Source organism: Lipotes vexillifer, unplaced genomic scaffold, assembly GCF_000442215.2.
Source record: "Lipotes vexillifer unplaced genomic scaffold, Lipotes_vexillifer_v1.1 scaffold702, whole genome shotgun sequence".
In the NCBI taxonomy this organism is placed as follows: domain Eukaryota; kingdom Metazoa; phylum Chordata; class Mammalia; order Artiodactyla; family Lipotidae; genus Lipotes; species Lipotes vexillifer.
The window spans coordinates 481,709-498,333 of NW_006786634.1; the positions used below are offsets into that span (position 1 = coordinate 481,709).

General features: G+C 38.0%; 1 protein-coding gene and 1 pseudogene across 1 annotated transcript in view; one reads left to right on the forward strand and one right to left on the reverse strand.

Annotated features, from left to right (window-relative positions):
• Positions 1–16,625, forward strand: part of YES1 (YES proto-oncogene 1, Src family tyrosine kinase) — a 77,893-nt gene that overhangs the window by 54,807 nt on the left and 6,461 nt on the right. The window contains exons 3-10 of the mRNA XM_007459055.1: positions 1,644–1,743; positions 4,072–4,170; positions 6,198–6,301; positions 6,389–6,538; positions 7,509–7,664; positions 7,834–8,013; positions 13,901–13,977; positions 15,409–15,562. Coding sequence (XP_007459117.1) covers positions 1,644–1,743; positions 4,072–4,170; positions 6,198–6,301; positions 6,389–6,538; positions 7,509–7,664; positions 7,834–8,013; positions 13,901–13,977; positions 15,409–15,562 — 1,020 coding nt within the window. The remainder of the gene's footprint in view (positions 1–1,643; positions 1,744–4,071; positions 4,171–6,197; positions 6,302–6,388; positions 6,539–7,508; positions 7,665–7,833; positions 8,014–13,900; positions 13,978–15,408; positions 15,563–16,625) is intronic.
• Positions 9,297–9,645, reverse strand: LOC103070923 (40S ribosomal protein S26 pseudogene; annotated as a pseudogene).

Here is a 16,625-nt window from a genome sequence, read left to right on the forward strand (position 1 = left end):
TAGAAGTGAGTTAGGCTATTACTTTCCCAGTAAGAGATAACAGGGACTTGGATTAGGGTGGAAGAGCTGGAAATGAAAAGGAAGTAGATAAGGTACTTTAGAGGTAGAACTGACAGTGCTGGTAATGGACTTGGCTTGAGTACCTGACTGGTAGTGTTCGCTGAGGTAGGGAAGACTTCAGTAATACTTCAGGTTAGAGGAGAAAAGTCAAAATCTTTGTGTTTTTTTTTGTTGTTGTTTGTTTGTTTGTTTTTGCTGTACGAGGGCCTCTCACTGCTGTGGCCTCACCCATTGCGGAGCACAGGCTCCGGACGCGCAGGCTCAGTGGTCATGGCTCACGGGCCCAGCCGCTCCAGGGCATGTGGGATTTTCCCTGACCGGGGCACAAACCCATGTCCCCTGCATCGGCAGGCAGACTCTTAACCACTGCAGCACCAGGGAAGCCCAACACCTTTGTTTTGTACCTAATAAATTTTAAATGCTTGATAGACATTTGAGATGTCAAATAGGTAGTTAATATCTGACCGGGCCTCAGGGGAGAAGCCAGATAAATGAGATTCTGTTCTTTCGCTTGCAGATAATAGTTTGGCTATTTAAGTTGCTTATGTCTTAAGCAACTACATACAGTGCTTTATATGACAAAATTATTTTTGGAATTTATAATCTGTATCAGCCATACCATTTAATTTCTAAGAAAAGCATGCTATTTTTATCTTTGTGTTAAATATAATAATCTTAATAAAACCCTAGTTATTACTGTTAGTCTTTTTTTAAATTAATTTTTATTGGAGTATAGTTGATTTACAGTGTTGTGTTCTGCTGTACAGCAAAGTGAATCAGTTATACACATATCCACTCTTTTTTTAAATTCTGTTCCCATATGGGTCATTACAGAGTATTGAGTAGAGTTCCCTGTGCTATACAGTGAATGATTAGTCTTAAGGATGGGAATGTTCACTTATTGTTCTTAAGAAATTGAGATGATCAATGCTAGTAGTTTATAATACTCGTTAATGCTTTTTCTGCCAAAGAATTGATTTGAACTTTGTCTTTTCAAGCTAGAGATGTTGCAGCTGTGAATCAAGATTAAAAATGTCTCTCTGGGTCTATAGAATTTTAGAATTTGTAGAGTACAGTAGTCTCATGGAAGGCCTTAAGATAGCATCTTAATAACTTGAAAACTTTAGCGACCCAAATCTCCAACTTTTTTTTTTTTATTTTTTATTTTTTATTTATTTATGGCTGTGTTGGGTCTTCATTTCTGTGCAAGGGCTTTCTCTAGGTGCGGCAAGCGGGGGCTACTCTTCATCGCGGTGCACGGGCCTCTCACTATCGCGGCCTCTCTTGTTGCGGAGCACAGGCTCCAGACGCACAGGCTCAGTAGTTGTGGCGCACGGGCTTAGTTGCTCCGCAGCATGTGGGATATTCCCAGACCAGGGCTCGAACCCATGACCCCTGCATCGGCAGGCAGACTCTCAACCACAACGCCACCAGGGAAGCCCCTCCAACTTTTAAAAATAGATTCTGGAGACCAGGAAAAGAACTATGCTTAAGCTTTTTTTGTTGTTGTTGGCAGTGTTTTTAAATTTCTCTGTTGTTAATTTGTCTATATAATTTACCTTGGTCTTTTTTTCCCCCAATAGGTGGTGTTACTGTATTTGTGGCCTTATATGATTATGAAGCTAGAACTACAGAAGACCTTTCATTTAAGAAGGGTGAAAGATTTCAAATAATTAACAATACGTAAGTGTTACGAACATTTTACGGGGGAGAGATACCAACAGCAGCCTACTTTACACTGAAACCACTGAGCTGGTTGATGATTCAGAGACGAGAGTAGTGGGGCGTGGGTCTCTGTCCACTGGATTGGATGATACATTTGGTTTCCTTAGATATACGGCATAATACTACTGCCGGAGCCAGAAGTTATGATTTCTACAAATTGTGTTGCTGTGGTTCTGCCATAAACAGTAGAGATTTAAGAGTGAGGATTCAGGGAGTATATGTAAGTAAGTACCTTACTTAAAAAAAACCTTTATAAAGATATTTCTATGATCCCATTTATCTAAGTACTAGATGATTTAAAGATCTTAATCTCTTTCTCTTAAAAAAACAAACTAAAAAGGCTTAGGAACTCCTGCAGTCCCAAACTGACCATGTTACATTGCTGTTTCCTTATGTGACTCTCAGACTTGTTGTCATTTAGTGGGCCACCATAGAAAATTCAGTGCTTGTTACAGAAAATAGATCCCATAATTTCATTAGCAGGCACAGCGACCACTTTGTAACTTCTCGGAATAGACATTTATGGTCTCTTTGCGTCCAGTCATGTTTCCTTCCATCTTTGTTCCCGCTTGCTACCAGTTATTTTTTGAGAACATGAAATGTGATTCTGTCTCTCGGCTTTAAAATCCTTCAACAGCTACTGGCTGCCGTCAAGATAAAACAGCAATAAGAGCAGGCGTCATTCATTGAGCTTCTTCCCCTTCCTCACTCCACTGCCCAGCCAGACTGAATTACTTATTTATGATTCTGAATACACTGGAGGTTCTCCCCTTTTCTGTGCTTTCACACATGCGATTTCTTTTTTCTGGAATGTAACTTCTTGTCCCTCCACTTTTCTTCCTTCATCTGGCCAACCCTGTGCATCCGTCAAAGTGTATATTCCTGTGTCCGTTCTCAAGGAAGCCTTTCTTGATATTCTTTCTACCTTTCCTGCCTGGCCCAGTCCCCACCCCCTGCTGGATTTGGTGTCTCTCTTACATGTTTACATAGCAACCTGTGCAAACCTCAATTATAGCAGCCATCACAGTTTTGAATTAAAATTTATCACTTGCCTGTCATCCTTTTAGACCAGTGGTTCTCAGCATGGGGGCAGAATCACCAAGGGGACATTTGACCGTGTCTGGAGACATTTTTGTTTGTTACATCCATGGTGCTACAACTGGCATCTAGTGGGTGGAGGCCAGGGATGCTGCTCAGCATCCTGCAGTGCACAGGACAGCCCCCCCACCACAAAGCATTGTCTAGCCCAAAGTGTCAGTCATGCCGAGGTTGAGAAATCCTGCTCTAGATGGAGTTACTTGAGGATAAGGACTTTTTACCTGTTTCTAGCACACTCTATTGTAAGGTCTGTTACTTAAAAGATATTCAGTGAATGTTTGAATGAATCAGTGAATGATTATCAGGATCAAAGTTTTCAGTTTGTATATCTGAACGTACTTAATATATACTAGGAAGCTACAAGCCAAGTATATGAGTTTGTAAACATTTGAATTACAAAAGGATTTTCCATTTCATTTTTTAAAGATCAGATTCACCTCAAGAATTTATGAAATTTCAATTTCAAACTGAGTAATCTGAAAGATTTACTTCCCAAAATGTTTTATTCAGCATAGTTTATTGTCTTAGGTTGAAAGGTTAGGTTACATAAAAAAGAGATTTTATAACTAAAATTAAAGTGGTTTTTTTTTGTTTGTTTTTTAGGGTTTTTGTTTTATTTGTTGGTTTGAAGCAGAAACAATGCAATTGTGATTTTGCTTGGCCTTTCCCTTAATTCATGTAACCTATTATTTTTTTGGCTGCGTTGGATCTTTGTTGCTGCACGTGGGCTTTCTCTAGTTGCGGCGAGCAGGGGCTACTCTTCGTGGTGGTGTGCGGGCTTCTCATTGTGGTGGCTTCTCTTGTTGCTGGGCACAGGCTCTAGGCGCACAGGCTTCAGTAGTTGCAGCACACGGGCTCAGGAGTTGTGGCTCACGGTTATAGAGCGCAGGCTCAGTAGTCGTGGCGCACGGGCTTAGTTGCTCCATGACATGTGGGACCTTCTTGGACCAGGGATTAAACCCATGTCCCCTGGGTTGGCAGGCAGATTCTTAACCACTGTGCCACCAGTGATGTCCTGTAACCTATTTTTTAAATATTGTTCTTCGAGTTTAATTCTTGATCAAATGAATGCATAAATAAAAATGGAAGTAATACTTCTTGTCTGTTTCAGATACAAGATGGCACTGCGATAGATCGTGTCCTGAGCTGTGGTCTACCTTGTGGTAATTGTTGTTTTATGTGTTGCAGGGAAGGAGACTGGTGGGAAGCAAGATCAATTGCTACAGGAAAGAATGGCTATATCCCTAGCAATTATGTAGCCCCTGCAGATTCCATTCAGGCAGAAGAGTATGGCACTGCTTCATATTTTATTAATTATTTTGATTTTTAAAATGTCTTAATGCACATTCTACTTAGCCACAACTTTACACACGTGCAATTACATACCAGTCTTAATACAGCTAATGTATCGTATTAATAGGAGATGTTACTTGAAAATTAATAATTAATGCCATAGTATTTGCTTACAGTAGGATCATAAATGAATCTGCATTTATAATTCTGTATTATGCCTAGTCCCTAGCCTTTATTTTTTCACTTTAAAATAATTGCATTAACCCTTTTTATATTCTGCAGACTCTTTCATGTCAAAAATTTATCCTCCATTGATGTTGTTGTATCAGTGTTAACTTCTTGACTTAGGTGCTTGCTCCATGGCTATGGAGAGAGAGTATCTTTGTCTTTTAGGATGTACACACTGAAGCATTTAGAGGTAACGATTCAGCATGTTTGCAACTATCATTCAGTTCAGAAGGAAATACACCCACACAAACACACATACACAGGGAAAAAGAGAATATGACAAAGCAAAATATTAACAGGAAACCTGGGTGGAGTGTGTATGGGAGTTCTGAGTACCATTCTTACAACTTTCAAAAAGTTAAAAGTTCACCTTCAGTGACATATTACAGGCATACTCGGAGATATTGTGGATTTGGTTCTAGACAGCCATAATAAAGCAAATATTGCAGTAAAGTGAGTTGGTTTCCCAGTGCATAAAAGTTACGGTTATACCACACTGTGGTATATTAAGTGTACAACAGTCTATGTCTAAAAAATCAATGTACATACCTTAATTAAAAATACTTTATTGCTAAAAAATGCTAACCATTGTCTGAGCTTTCAGCAAGCCATAGTTGTTTTGCTGTAGAGGGTCCTGCCTCCATGTTGGTGGCTGCTGATCGGAGTGGTGGCTGCTGATGGCTGGAGTGGCCGTGGCAGTTTCTTAAAATAAATCAACAACAAAGTTTGCCGTGTTGATCGACTCTTCCTTTCACTCAGAGAAAGGAACACTTAGACCATTGTAGGGTTATTACTTGGCCTAATTTCAACATTGTGTATCTCAGGGAGTTGGGAGGCATGAGGAGAGGGAGTTGGGGAAACAGCCAGTTGGTGGAGCAGTCAGATCACACACAACATTTAGCAGTTAAGTTTGCTGTCTTATGTGGAAGAAAATGTTTGAAATACTGCAAGACTTAGCAAAATGTGACGCAGAGACGCGAAGTTAGCAAATGCTATTGGAAAAATGACTCTGATAGACTTGCTTGACCAGGGTTGCCACAAACCTACAATTTTTAAAAAGACGCAATAAAGCAAAACACAATAAAATGAGGTATGCCTGTACTTTTATGTCAAAGCAGATTTATCTGGGATCCATAAATAATACATCATCTTCATATCACAGCACTTAGCCCAGCATCTTGCACATAGTAGGTGCTCTATCAATATTTGTTTGCTTTTTTATTAGTGATGTGTAATTTGTCTCCATAACTCTCTGTTCTGCTTTGGCACTTGTTACTTTCCATTTTGTCCTTTGGTCTTTCTTCTCCACTATTCTGTGGCTCCTCCTCAGCAAAAATTGCATTTTTATTCACAAAACTGTATTAAATGAACCCACAGTAATTTAGAGTCCCTAATAATTTGGACATGCATCTTACTGAATACAAATGATCACACTGTTGCCAGAGAACCACTTTTACTCTTCCTACTATAATCTTAATATTTTCATCTGTCATTGACTAAAAGACTGTCATTGTTGCCTTTCCTTCTATATTTATGGTTCCTGTGACTGCCAGGTGGAGTTTAAGAGACTTGTTGAGTAGTTAATACATGAAAATACTATGACAATATATTCTGATAGTAGTACTTGTAATATTTAAGAAAGATCTTTCATTCTGTTTTACTGTATTTTAAAGCTGTGTTCTGTTCTTTGTCATCCTCCCTGTCCCACTCCATTCTTACTAATATCTATGTATAATTTTTCTGATGCTTACTACACCCTTCTAACTCAGAACACTACTCATTTTTTTTTCCAGATGGTATTTTGGCAAAATGGGGAGAAAAGATGCTGAAAGATTACTTCTGAATCCTGGGAATCAACGAGGTATTTTCTTAGTAAGAGAGAGTGAAACTACTAAAGGTATGAATATTGTTAATATAAGTATAAAAATTTTCTTGGGCAGTATTTTAAGAAAGGTATAGTAGAAGTGTTCATTTTCCCTTCTAGGTGCTTATTCCCTCTCTATTCGTGATTGGGATGAGGTAAGGGGTGACAATGTGAAACACTACAAAATTAGGAAACTTGACAATGGTGGATACTATATCACAACCAGAGCACAATTTGATACTCTGCAGAAATTGGTAAAACACTATACAGGTACGTGAGTATTTCAAGGGTGAAAATTATTTCCTCATGTTCAATTTTATGAGGACAGCATCCATGTCTTCATGTCTCTTAAGGTCTAACATGCTACTTTATACACAGTATGTGCCCAATGTATTTTAGTTTTAAAATGAGGAACAGATAATACTTACTATTGAGTTGGGTTCTTTTTTTTTTTTCTGGCTGCGTTGGGTCTTCGTTGCTGCACGTGGGCTTTCTCTAGTTGCGGAGAGCGGGGGCTACTCTTCATTGCAGTGCATGGGTTCCTCATTGCAGGGGCTTCTCTTGTTGTGGACCAAGGGCTCTAGGCCTGCAGGCTTCAGTAGTTGTGGCATGCAGTCTCAGTAGTTGTGGCACGTGGGCTCTAGAGCACAGGCTCAGTAGTTGTGGCGCACAGGCTTAGTTGCTCCGCGGCATGTGGGGTCTTCCCAGACCAGGGATTGAACCTGTGCCCCCTGCATTGGCAGGCAGATTCTTAACCACTGCACCACCAGGGAAGTTCCTCACTTGTGGTTTTTAGAAATAACAATTAATGGTAACATTCTCTTTGGGAAGAAATGAAGCACAGTGGTCAAAAGCAGAACTTTGGAGGCAGTCAGATCTAGGGTTTGAAACCCATCTCTGTCAAGTATTTACTGGGTCACCTTGTGAAAGTTGCTTAAATTTTCTAAGTCTCTTTTATTTATATGAGATATTTGTAAAGGGCTGAATTAGCACAATAGCTGGGACATAATGGGACATAATAAATAATAACTTTTAAAATGTATTTAATAAAATGTTTGACTTCTTGTATGTTTTGCTTCTTTTATGCAACTCCCTTTTTGTGTTTGTGCTTTTGTAATAAAACTGATAGAACATAGTTTTAATTTCCTATAATTAAACTTTTAAAAACACTGGTACAATTATATGTACCTTAATTTTTGTAAGTTATTCATTTTACAGTGTAGTTTATTCATTTATCTAGAACATGCTGATGGTTTATGCCATAAGTTAACAACTGTGTGTCCAACTGTGAAACCCCAGACTCAAGGTCTAGCAAAAGATGCTTGGGAAATCCCTCGAGAATCTTTGCGACTGGAGGTTAAACTAGGACAAGGATGTTTCGGTGAAGTATGGATGGGTAAGGAGCCTGAACTTTTGTTTTTTTGTCATTGTTTAACCATAGATGAAAATGCCCCAATTTATGATAAGATACGTTGAAATATTTGAGGTTACTGCTGCTCATTGAAGTTTGTTGTAAATCTCTTAAAATATAGGTTAAAATAGTGAAATGTGGATTGTTTCTCTAGGAACATGGAATGGAACCACAAAAGTTGCAATCAAAACACTAAAACCAGGTACAATGATGCCAGAAGCTTTTCTTCAAGAGGCTCAGATAATGAAAAAGTTAAGACATGATAAACTTGTTCCACTATATGCTGTTGTTTCTGAAGAGCCAATTTACATTGTCACTGAATTTATGTCAAAAGGTATGTGTATGTTAGTATCTCATTGGGTATTCATGTTATGAATAAATTTTAAGTCTTCATCTCTGTTTTTATGCATACAGATTTTTACTGTATTTTCTAACTTAAGATTTTTTTTATGTAGACATGTAAAAAGAGAAAACCTGACATTTTGTTTAATGGAAATTAGCTCCAGTTATTCCAAATGATAGTACAGAGTTTAAAAAGGAAATAAGGCACTGAATTTATTTTGAAAGTAAATAGTCCTTCATTCCATTTGACTGAAGTCAGTGGAATAGCTGGGAAGGTGAAAAAGAAAAAAAGTATTCACACTAGTTGATTTAAAATAATGCAATCAGAAAGCTATTTATATCTTTAGTACTAAAGCAAAGAAATCAGGTAAAGTTAAGAAAATTAACTTTATCTAGTTTTAATATAATCTCACTCAGGAATCCTAGAAACTGCTTTTTTCCACTACTGTCAACTGAAATTTCTCCGTTTCTCCAAACCCCAGACCCCAAGGTGTGGGATCTTCAGTAACAGGGTTGGTTAGGGCCAGGGAAAGAAGGGAAGGCTGTCGCTCTTCTCTCTTTTTCCCTTTGCTGATGATGCATTAGAAGAGGAACTAGTAAGTCACCAAATACGCTTGCTGACAGGCCTGCTTTTTATCCTCTTGAATTTTATCTCCTTTTTTTAGTCTTAATGAGTCACTAATCTGCAGTTACAGCCACTGATGGAGTCATCCCTCACCATTTGTCCATCTTGGTCAGTGATGTAGTTCCATCTAGTGGTGACAGGACCAACTACAAGCTACACATTGACCATAAGAAAATATTTCCCCCCAAAAGAAACAGAAAAACCAAAAGTTAAGAATTGACATAGCCTACTAATTGAGAGCCAAAACATTACCTAAAGCTCACAAAGCACATGGCACTTTTGGCAAAGAATCTCTACTTCAAACAACTGCCAAATATCTCATGTCAGAGTATATTAGATGAACTAGAAGGGAGAAAAGGGACAAGGAGAAAGTTTAAATCAGGATATTGATAGCATAAGAATATAGTGGAGATAAAGCTAATGGTCCGTTTAGCTTTGTATATTGATTTCAAGAAGTATTTAATTGGGGAATATGGTAGAAGTCTATGTTGTCAGACTGCTGGGTTAGGATTATTTCTAGATGGGAGATTTAGTATACAAGATCACAAATGCCCCTTCTAGTTTATTTTTTTATTGTTTTTAAAGTATAATTTCCATTTTATTGTCTTTCCAGGGGACAGTATTTATTTAGTCTTTAAGGACTTAGTGTCTTACATGGGCTTTGGCAGAGGTCATGGGGCAGCACCCACAGGTCTAAATCGGGGTGGAGGTGTTCGGTCCTTCTGGGCTTCCCAAGAACGATTCCTGACTACCTTGCTGTGAATGGCACAACTCACCCAGTAATGCAGTTTCACATACAGCTTGGGAAGCACACAGGTGTCGAAAACACTCACTTCGGAAATGTCCCTGACGGCTGCAGCCTCTACGATGTTCCGAATGATGAGCTTCTTAAATGGCCTTGTCCTTGGGCATGCATCGGGCACAGTTGGTGCAGTGAATAGGCTGCACATGGCCGCGGCCCTTTTTGGGGTGACCATTATTCCTTCTTTTCTTGGTCATCTTGGAAGCAGGGAGGCGAGAGAGGCCCTTCTACAGAGGGCCTTTACAGTTTTAAACTCTGTAATTCCCCATCTTGCTATTCAGGCACTTAGAACTTGGCCCTCCATAATCTATCCAAACTCATTGCTTCGTGTGTTCTCTTTATAATCAGAATGCTCTAGAAATTGTTAACAATTAAAATGTAATGAATGCTTCTAATATATAAATAGTGTGCCAGTATTATAAGGTATCAAAGAAGTAAAGCCATCTAACCAACTTACATTGAATTAAGAGAGAAAAGATCTAACCCGATAAGTTAATTTTCAGTATAAAAGTAAATAACAGCTTGCCATCAACAAACAAGTTCAAAGCATAATGGATTTCTAGGTGTTTTGACACATTCAGTAAGTAACATAGAAATTGAGGAAGAGATAACATAGGTTGGAATAAAATGAGAAGTATCAGTAGAAAAGACAAGTCTTGAAATACCCTTTAAGATTATGAAGGACACGAATAAGTAAAGTGAAGGGTACCAGTATTTTTCTGCAGAGCTAGGAGGAAATGGGGAACAAAACCATGGGTAGTGGAAAGTATAGAAGGTAACTGGTTGGAAATAAGGCCAGAGAGGTATATGAGACCAACTTAAGGACTGCTCTGAATTGGTTTCATAATTATTTATCAAGTACATGCTCTCTCTGCCATGAATGAGCTTCAGAGGGTCAGTGAACTTCCTCTGAAGTTCTCTGTCAATTTTTGCACAGTTATGTATGTTTTTCTAGAAAGAGAGTCCACAGACTCTCTCATTCATCAGATTCTCAAAATAACCCATGACCAAAAAAAGGTTAAGGACCCACTGATATGATTCAAAATGCTCTGATAAATGGATATAAGAAACTTTTAAGGGAGGGGGGATTTGTTGTAATTAGTTAAAGATCAGAAAAAGAGAATTGTCAAAATAACACACATTCTAGTCCTGAATTTCTGTGCTCTGCAGCCTTTGCACTGTTTTAGCAATTATCATTACACTGAATGATGTTCTACATAGTGGATTGATCATGGCTCCTTATCTAGACTCTAAATCCCAAAACAAAGAACTGTAGCTTTTGCTTCTTTCTGTATATTCAACATTGTCATGCAGCGTATTTATATAACATCAGTCTGTCTTGCAGGCTAAGAAAAAGAAGTGTTCCTTCCTCTGTTTAAGGACAGTTAAATCCTTCCTTTCGTTTAAAAAGAAAACCCTCTCTTGGTCCCAACATCTGCTTTTCACCGACTTCTCTTTACCTTTTGCTTCCCTTCACAGCCAAGATTCTTTTTTTTTAAATTTATTTGTTTATTTTGGGCTGCATTGGGTCTTCATTTCTGTGCTTGGGCGTTCTCTAGTTGCGGCAAGTGAGGGCTACTCTTTGTTGTGGTGTGTGGGCTTCTCATTGCGGTGGCTTCTCTTGTTGCGGAGCACAGGCTCTATCTAGGCATGTGGGCTCCAGTAGTTATGGCTCGCGGGCTCTAGAGCGCAGGCTCAGTAGTTGGGGTGCACGGGCTTAGTTGCTCTGTGGCATGTGGGATCTTCCAGGACCAGGGCTTGAACCCCTGTCCCCCTGTGTTGGCTGGTGGATTCTTAACCACTGCACCACCAGGGAAGCCCCAAGATTCTTTAAAGTAGACAGACAGTATTACATCTTTACTTCCTAACTAGCCATTTTACTCTTTTTAAATTACAGAATATTTCAAACATACAAAGAATACCATAACACCCATGTCCCTACCATCCAAATTTAACTAATGTTTACATTTTGCCATATTTGCTTCAGATCTTTCTACTAAGGAAACAACACATTAAAGATCTAACTTAATCCTTGTTTTTACCCCTCCTTGAGCCCATTCCCTTCAGAGGTAACCTCAGTTTTGAAGTTGTTGCTTTTCCCATCTCTGTTTTTCCTGTTGATATACTTTTACTAATATATAGTTACCTATTAACAGTATTTGTATGTTTTTAAATTACATAAATTTAACCAGCTTTATTTTCGTTCAACATTACATGCTTGAGAGTTATTCATGTGGATAAGAGAAGATCTCATTTGTGTACTTTTAACTATTGAATGAAATTCTGTATGAGTATTCCATTGTTTATTCATTCCTTTCCCAGTGAACATTTAGGTTGCTTTTAGTTTGCACCATCACAGACAGTGCTGCAGTGAATATTCTTGTACTTGCCATTTTTGGAAAGGGGAAAGAGACTCTGGAACATAGGGTGCGGCAGCAGTAGCATCACCTGGACACTTGTTAGAAACACAGACTCTGGCAATGAGGCCCCGCAGTCTTCACTTTCCCACCCCTTTATGTAATAATAGTCCATTGTGGGCTGTTAATTCCATTTATTAAATGTCTCTGGAAATGTTCCTCTTCTCACTCTTTCCTAGACTATTGCAGGAACTTTTAAACTTCCTCCTTTTATGCAGTTTTAGTCCAATTTCATTCATCAAATTGGAGTGATTACTTTTTCAACATAAATCTGATCATATTGCTTCTCTATAAAACTTCATATAAAAAGGATAAAGTCCATTTATGCATTGCCTTCTGACTCCTGCAGCCTCTTTCTCATCAATTCCCATCTTTGTGCCCATGTTCTTGCATAGGAAGGACCGTTTTCAGTTCCTTGAACTTACTGTGCCGTTTCATGAATTACTGCCTTTGTACTTGTTATTCTGTCTTCCTGGAATTCCCTATCTGACCCCATTCTTCTTCAAGATGCATCTCCTCTGTGAAGCCTTTCCTGATTTTTCCATAGAATTAACCAGATCCATTGTGTCTCCACTGTAGTTTTTACAGTAACTTTTATAACACCTACTGGACAATATTTATTTGTGTACATATAGTTTCTAGATCTATACACTATACTTTCATATAGTATTTTAAGATCTTATTTATCTTTGTATCTTCTGTGCCTTTTACAGTGCCTCACATGTAGTAGACCCTCAGTAAATATTTGAAAGGGCAGATAAATGGACAAACACAGTAACATGTCCTCCCTGCCATAGATGGACCAGAGGAAGAGAGATATTCCCTGACTTGGAATCTCTATAAATGAAGAGACTAAGTCATGACTGTGTCTTGCTTCATAGTCCTGTCAACACGGAAAGGGCTTTCTTTGCCTTGCCTTGTTTTTTGTTTTATTTTACTTTTATTTTGAAGTACTTTTAAACTTATAGAAAAGTTGCAAAAATAATACAAAGAATTCCCATGTATGTTTCAGCCAGATTCGCCTGGTGCTATATATATGTATGAATAAATGTGAGGGTATTTTCCCGAACCATTTGAGAGTACATTGCAGACATTATGCTTGCTTTACCTCTGAATACTTGAGTTTGTCTTCTGAAGACAAGAACATTGCCTTACATAACCACAGTACAATGATCAAATTCAAGAAATGTAACATGGTTACAATTTTGTTGCCTAAAATACAGTTCATATTCAGATTTCACTGATTGTCCCAGTGACGATTATAGCAATTTCCCCCCCAATCTGGTATCCAGTCCATGGTCATGTGTCAGTGGCTTTTAGTCATCCATCTCTTTAGTCTCCTTTAATCTGGAGCAGTCCTCAGCTTTTCTTGTCTTTCATAACATTGTTATTTTTTTTAAGAGAACAAAGTTGCTTTATAAAATGTGCCTTAATTTGGGTTTGTCTGATATTTTCTCTTGATTAAATTCAGGTACATGGTAAGTTTTTAACCTGTAATAGAATAGCAATTAGACGTCTTCTTTCCAACCTTTATCTCTGCTGTAATGCATAGTACTTTGCTGTTGCATGGTGTCTTCTGCTAAAATTGAGAGAAGTTGGTTGTACTAACACTTCACATCAACTCATTTATTTCGCCACCTAGCTTTAGTTTCAAGTACCCCAAGATGTCCTCAAGTTGTCTGAGCTCTTGTTACAGATTGACTTAAAAATATAAGTATCTAATACTACTTTTTGACTAAAAATTGGACTGATTTTGATCAAAGCAAACAAGGAAAGAATGTCTGTAATCTGGTGAGATGATTGCATTTTCCCTTTTTTTTCATGTTATTAAAAGTTTTAAAAAATTCAGTTTAGGGCCCTCTTCTAGAATCTTAAAGATAATTATTCAGAAATTCCAAAGCTGCAAAAAATATTGAAGAATAAAAAGCTGAAGTTTTGTATTGTGATATGATTTGTTTGGAGGTAGGAGAATGTTTGTTGCAATTCTGATTTAAGATTTGCTTATTTTTTATGAATGTCTTATTGTCTGTTACAGGGAGCTTATTAGATTTCCTGAAGGAGGGAGATGGAAAGTATTTGAAGCTCCCACAACTGGTTGACATGGCTGCTCAGGTACTTGTGTGTTTATACATGTGTCCATTTGAATTGCAAGTGTACATTAAAAATGTAAACTAATCTTAGTAGATACTATTGTTCAAATAGTGAAATCATGGAATTTTAGAGCTGGGAGGAACATTACAGATAATCCAGTCTGAACTCCGTATGTTACAGATACTGTAGTATCTTGAGGACCCAGATATCTAATAGTCATATAACTAATTAGTATTAGAATCAGGTAAGTAACTCCCAGTACAGTGCTTTCCTGTATCATATGGCCTTTCAGAAACATATGCATCCACAAATATAAAATCTATATGTATTTATATTTCAGTAGATAAATTTTAAGACAATGAATGATCGCTATTCCAAAGAAAATATTAGAAATCTAAAGTGTGTGCTGCAAAAGGCCCTGAACAAAGCTGGGAGTGGGATGCCGTAGATAGGCAGATATTAAGCAACATAGAATCATACTGATCCTACCAGGATAGAAGGTTGGAAAGTAATATACCTAAAATAATTAATAATATTGGTCTTTAAATAAATAAATAAATAAATAAATAAATAAATAAAGATAAAGTATATGCTGAATTTCTTTTTATTTTTTTGGCGGTACGCGGGCATCTCACCGCCGTGGCCTCTCCCGTCGTGGAGCACAGGCTCCGGACGCGCAGGCTCAGCGGCCACGGCTCACGGGCCCAGCCGCTCCGCGGCACGTGGGACCTTCACGGACCGGGGCACCAACCCGTGTCCCCTGCATCGGCAGGCGGACTCCCAACCACTGCGCCACCAGGGAAGCCCTATGCTGAATTTCTTATTTAATATAGTCCAAAACAAGAATTAAGATGGCAGTATACAGTTAAAGATGGGATAGTTTTATTATTCTGGATTTTTGTTTTTAAATATAAATGAAAACTATTAAAAGTTATATTCAGATGTGTGGTAGGTATTCAAGGGGCCTTTTATTGGCTTTGGTTGACACATTGGGTCTAAGACTCCTCTCTCAATAAGTGTCCAGATGTCCATGGGATCTAGCAATTTAGAGAAACTTTATACCAAGAAACCGTACCTGTGAGACTTTAGCATATGTCAAGCCTTGTCCACACACCTGAGCTCAAGGCTCTGAGCCCCTCTATACTAGAGGCCGGCAAACTGTTTCTGGAAAGGGCCAGGTAAATGCTTCAGGCTTTGTGGGCCTTTCTCCTACTCCCCTATCCCCTCTCCTTCTCTCCTTCTCTCTCTCTCCCTCTCTCCCTCCGTATCCTCCTCTCCCTCCCCCCACTCCATTAAAAGGTTTTCTGTTCTTCTTATTATCTGCTAGACTATGCCCCGTTACCATCATCTCTTTTGAAGATATATGATTCTTCAGTGATCTGACTTAACATTAACCAGAATTGTCCTCTCCCTCCTTCCCTTTGTATCATATATGTTTTTTTTCTTCCCAAGATTGCTGATGGTATGGCGTATATTGAAAGAATGAACTATATTCATCGAGATCTTCGGGCTGCTAACATTCTTGTAGGAGAAAACCTTGTGTGCAAAATAGCAGATTTTGGTTTAGCAAGGTTAATTGAAGACAATGAGTATACAGCTAGACAAGGTAAAATGACTTTCTAATAAATGCTTGTAACCTCATTTTCGATGGATTTTTCTTACCATTCTTTTGAATATACAGGGTTTTACAGAATAAGAACAGCTCTCGGTCTGCTCAGAACAGTCATAGAAACATTAGCAACTGTACTCCAATAAAAAAGAAAGGAAAAGAAAAAAAAAGTCATAAAAACATTGATTTTTATTCATAAAATTATACACGGTGTATAGTACTGTGGCTTTCTGATAGTTATTTCCCCCAAGGGAGAATCTAATTGTGGGTGTTTTTTGCATTATAAATGTAGCAAGCAGTATTCTTTTCACACTTCCTTTGGCATGCCAACAAATAAGAAACATTTTAAAATAACTTTTGTAACGAACTTCAGAACCATCCAGTTTTTACTACACTAAGGACTAGGAGGTAATATATTAAGAAATAGCATACAATTTTATAAAGGCTTTGGAAACCAGTTCCGTGCCAGATTTACAATAATTCTTTATTATATATAAAATTGTAGTAAATAAAAACACTTATAAGATTGACACTGTAAACAGTGAGGGAGGGGAGCTTACAGAAATTACAACAGGTCAATTCTTTTATTTGGTGTCTGTCTCTCTGAGCTCTCATTCAGTACACATTTAAAGGACAAAATATATGCATACAGAAAGAGTATGGTTTTTTTTTTTAAAGTCAAGGTTGTATCTTCCCTCCCTCTTTATTTTTTTTATTTTTTTAAATGTTTTTTAACATCTTTATTGGAGTATAATTGCTTTACAATGGTGTGTTAGTTTCTACTTTACAACAAAATGAATCAGTTATATATATACATATGTTCAAGGGTATGGGTTTTTGAGTTTCAGTTCCATCTCCTGTTAGCCCAGAGATTTCACCCAAGTTACCTAACCTTTTTGACTGGGCCTCAGTCTCCTCACTTATAAATATTAGATGGTAATACTTTTCAAGATTGTTGTGAAACTTAATGTATTAATAGATGTAGAGTGCCTGACATTACCTAATATAGTGGACGCTCAGTCCACTATGAAAAGAAAGAGAGTAACTTTGACAGGCAGAG